The sequence below is a fragment of the Gigantopelta aegis genome, chromosome 8 (genome assembly GCF_016097555.1).
Source record: "Gigantopelta aegis isolate Gae_Host chromosome 8, Gae_host_genome, whole genome shotgun sequence".
NCBI classification, from domain to species: domain Eukaryota; kingdom Metazoa; phylum Mollusca; class Gastropoda; order Neomphalida; family Peltospiridae; genus Gigantopelta; species Gigantopelta aegis.
In genome coordinates, this window is record NC_054706.1 from 45,015,956 (window position 1) to 45,021,103 (window position 5,148).

At 35.3% G+C, this 5,148-nt stretch overlaps 1 protein-coding gene across 1 annotated transcript in view; it reads left to right on the forward strand.

The window, feature by feature from the left end:
* Nucleotides 1–4,206: 4,206 nt before the first annotated feature.
* LOC121379681 (sushi, von Willebrand factor type A, EGF and pentraxin domain-containing protein 1-like) overlaps nucleotides 4,207–5,148 on the forward strand; it is a 13,684-nt gene continuing 12,742 nt past the window's right edge. Inside the window, exon 1 of the mRNA XM_041508331.1 lies at nucleotides 4,207–4,216. Within this exon, the coding sequence (XP_041364265.1) occupies nucleotides 4,207–4,216 (10 nt within the window). The remainder of the gene's footprint in view (nucleotides 4,217–5,148) is intronic.

Genomic DNA, 5,148 nt, shown 5'->3' on the forward strand with positions numbered 1-5,148 from the left:
AGTAGGACCATCTAACTATAGAGGTCAAGGCAGTATACAATAGGACCATCTAACTATAGAGGTCAAGGCAGTACCATCTAACTATAGAGGTTAAGGCAGTATATAGTAGGACCATCTAACTATAGAGTTTAAGGCAGTATATAGTAGGACCATCTAACTATAGAGTTTAAGGCAGTATATAGTAGGACCATCTAACTATAGAGTTTAAGGCAGTATATAGTAGGACCATCTAACTATAGAGTTTAAGGCGGTATATAGTAGGACCATCTAACTATAGAGTTTAAGGCAGTATATAGTAGGACCATCTAACTATAGAGGTCAATGCGGTATATAGTAGGACCATCTAACTATAGCGTTTAAGGCAGTATATAGTAGGACCATCTAACTATAACATTTAAGGCAGTATATAGTAGGACCATCTAACTATAGCGTTTAAGGCAGTATATAGTAGGGCCATCTAACTATAGAGGTTATACTATAGAGGTTATGGCAGTATATAGTAAGACCATCTAACTATAGAGTTTAAGGCAGTATATAGTAGGACCATCTAACTATAGAGGTCAAGGCGGTATATAGTAGGACTATCTAACTATAGAGTTTAAGGCAGTATATAGTAGGACCATCTAACTATAGAGGTCAAGGCGGTATATAGTAGGACTATCTAACTATAGAGTTTAAGGCAGTATATAGTAGGACCATCTAACTATAGAGGTCAAGGCGGTATATAGTAGGACTATCTAACTATAGAGTTTAAGGCAGTATATAGTAGGACCATCTAACTATAGAGGTCAAGGCGGTATATAGTAGGACTATCTAACTATAGAGTTTAAGGCAGTATATAGTAGGACCATCTAACTATAGAGTTTAAGGCGGTATATAGTAGGACCATCTAACTATAGAGTTTAAGGCAGTATATAGTAGGACCATCTAACTATAGAGTTTAAGGCGGTATATAGTAGGACCATCTAACTATAGAGTTTAAGGCAGTATATAGTAGGACCATCTAACTATAGAGGTCAAGGCGGTATATAGTAGGACCATCTAACTATAGCGTTTAAGGCAGTATATAGTAGGACCATCTAACTATAACATTTAAGGCAGTATATAGTAGGACCATCTAACTATAGAGTTTAAGGCAGTACATAGTAGGACCATCTAACTATAGAGGTCAAGGAAGTACATAGCAGGACCATCTAACTATAGAGGTCAAGGCAGTATACAGTAGGACCATCTAACTATAGAGGTCAAGGCAGTACCATCTAACTATAGAGGTTAAGGCAGTATATAGTAGGACCATCTAACTATAGAGTTTAAGGCAGTATATAGTAGGACCATCTAACTATAGAGTTTAAGGCAGTATATAGTAGGACCATCTAACTATAGAGTTTAAGGCAGTATATAGTAGGACCATCTAACTATAGAGTTTAAGGCGGTATATAGTAGGACCATCTAACTATAGAGTTTAAGGCAGTATATAGTAGGACCATCTAACTATAGAGTTTAAGGCAGTACATAGTAGGACCATCTAACTATAGAGGTCAAGGAAGTACATAGTAGGACCATCTAACTATAGAGGTCAAGGCAGTATACAGTAGGACCATCTAACTATAGAGGTCAAGGCAGTACCATCTAACTATAGAGGTTAAGGCAGTATATAGTAGGACCATCTAACTATAGAGTTTAAGGCAGTATATAGTAGGACCATCTAACCATAGAGTTTAAGGCAGTATATAGTAGGACCATCTAACTATAGAGTTTAAGGCAGTATATAGTAGGACCATCTAACTATAGAGTTTAAGGCGGTATATAGTAGGACCATCTAACTATAGAATTTAAGGCAGTATATAGTAGGACCATCTAACTATAGAGGTCAATGCGGTATATAGTAGGACCATCTAACTATAGCGTTTAAGGCAGTATATAGTAGGACCATCTAACTATAGAGTTTAAGGCGGTATATAGTAGGACCATCTAACTATAGAGTTTAAGGCAGTATATAGTAGGACCATCTAACTATAGAGGTCAAGGCGGTATATAGTAGGACCATCTAACTATAGCGTTTAAGGCAGTATATAGTAGGACCATCTAACTATAACATTTAAGGCAGTATATAGTAGGACCATCTAACTATAGAGTTTAAGGCAGTACATAGTAGGACCATCTAACTATAGAGGTCAAGGAAGTACATAGTAGGACCATCTAACTATAGAGGTCAAGGCAGTATACAGTAGGACCATCTAACTATAGAGGTCAAGGCAGTACCATCTAACTATAGAGGTTAAGGCAGTATATAGTAGGACCATCTAACTATAGAGTTTAAGGCAGTATATAGTAGGACCATCTAACTATAGAGTTTAAGGCAGTATATAGTAGGACCATCTAACTATAGAGTTTAAGGCAGTATATAGTAGGACCATCTAACTATAGAGTTTAAGGCGGTATATAGTAGGACCATCTAACTATAGAGTTTAACGCAGTATATAGTAGGACCATCTAACTATAGAGTTTAAGGCAGTACATAGTAGGACCATCTAACTATAGAGGTCAAGGAAGTACATAGTAGGACCATCTAACTATAGAGGTCAAGGCAGTATACAGTAGGACCATCTAACTATAGAGGTCAAGGCAGTACCATCTAACTATAGAGGTTAAGGCAGTATATAGTAGGACCATCTAACTATAGAGTTTAAGGCAGTATATAGTAGGACCATCTAACTATAGAGTTTAAGGCAGTATATAGTAGGACCATCTAACTATAGAGTTTAAGGCAGTATATAGTAGGACCATCTAACTATAGAGTTTAAGGCGGTATATAGTAGGACCATCTAACTATAGAGTTTAAGGCAGTATATAGTAGGACCATCTAACTATAGAGGTCAATGCGGTATATAGTAGGACCATCTAACTATAGCGTTTAAGGCAGTATATAGTAGGACCATCTAACTATAACATTTAAGGCAGTATATAGTAGGACCATCTAACTATAGCGTTTAAGGCAGTATATAGTAGGGCCATCTAACTATAGAGGTTATACTATAGAGGTTATGGCAGTATATAGTAAGACCATCTAACTATAGAGTTTAAGGCAGTATATAGTAGGACCATCTAACTATAGAGGTCAAGGCGGTATATAGTAGGACTATCTAACTATAGAGTTTAAGGCAGTATATAGTAGGACCATCTAACTATAGAGGTCAAGGCAGTATATAGTAGGACTATCTAACTATAGAGTTTAAGGCAGTATATAGTAGGACCATCTAACTATAGAGGTCAAGGCGGTATATAGTAGGACTATCTAACTATAGAGTTTAAGGCAGTATATAGTAGGACCATCTAACTATAGAGTTTAAGGCGGTATATAGTAGGACCATCTAACTATAGAGTTTAAGGCAGTATATAGTAGGACCATCTAACTATAGAGGTCAAGGCGGTATATAGTAGGACCATCTAACTATAGCGTTTAAGGCAGTATATAGTAGGACCATCTAACTATAACATTTAAGGCAGTATATAGTAGGACCATCTAACTATAGCGTTTAAGGCAGTATATAGTAGGGCCATCTAACTATAGAGGTTATACTATAGAGGTTATGGCAGTATATAATAAGACCATCTAACTATAGAGTTTAAGGCAGTATATAGTAGGACCATCTAACTATAGAGGTCAAGGCGGTATATAGTAGGACTATCTAACTATAGAGTTTAAGGCAGTATATAGTAGGACCATCTAACTATAACATTTAAGGCAGTATATAGTAGGACCATCTAACTATAGCGTTTAAGGCAGTATATAGTAGGGCCATCTAACTATAGAGGTTATACTACAGAGGTTATGGCAGTATATAGTAAGACCATGTAACTATAGCGTTTAAGGCAGTATATAGTAGGACCATCTAACTATAACATTTAAGGCAGTATATAGTAGGACCATCTACCTATAGAGTTAAGGCAATTCACATGGTCAGTAGGCCCTGTGACTTCTCCATCCTTGTCAATTTAACCTTGGATCCCACTACAAGTCAGTTTTCTCATTTCTTCAATTAATTATGATAAATTAATTAATGAATCAACTGATGAATTTGATTTTGGGGAAGCCACTTGCTTGTAGCTTATAGTAATAATTGATTAAACCAACAAAATTAAACCCAATTAAACAAATAAAGTATTAAGTGCTCCCCTATTATCAGTTTCACCCAAAGATGTAAAATGGTGGAAGGTGTCACAATAAGTGAAATGGGACTGATTGTTTTAAGGGACATTCCTGAGTTTGCTGTACTTTTTAAGATGTTATCGACTAATGGAGACTTTTTAACGATTGTAATTACATAACAAATATATTTTTTTGCATAAAATATTAGTGGCTGTATATTAAACGTGTTTCTCATCGTTCTAATATTTGTACTAGGTTAAATTTCGTCTTATTTCCTAAAATATAGTTTTTTCGTATATACGAAATTCTTTGAAGACAAAATCCAGTTTGGGCTTCTTACAAATATTACGACGACCAGAAACACATTGAATATACAGACACTGATATTCTAAACAAGAAAATATATTTAATATGCAAGTTTAATCGTAGAAATAGTTTATTAGTCGGAAACATCTTACAATGCAGCAAAGTCAGGAATGTCCCTTTAAGAGAAGATCCTTATGGTATATTGTTTTATTAAGAGGTGGATAGGGTCTAAAGATGAATTAAGCAGAAGATGCGTAATAAAATCAAAACTTGACCATAAGTGCCCCTTACTAGGGGGTTACGGGTTTGAGTGTTTTGAAATTAGACACAGCATTGCATGCACTTTGACATATTTTAAACAACAGTTTTCATACCGTCATTTATCTAAAAATTATCTAAAAAAAAAAAAATCTATTAATAGATAAATGTACCCTCCATACCCTCAGGCAGAAACACTATAGTGGGGTGGGGTGGGTACAAGAATCATTCTTATCTTTATTTATATAGAGCAGGAAAAAAAAAACCCATACCATTTCAAACGCCTACAGTTCTGTAACTTATTTTAAGCCTCTATGTACAATTATATATAATTAAAGTTCCCTTAAATTCATTACAATATAAGGTTATCTAATTGGTCCAGTTGTAGCAACACGAGTTTGTTCATATCTCGATGAACGTAAATAATACGTCAT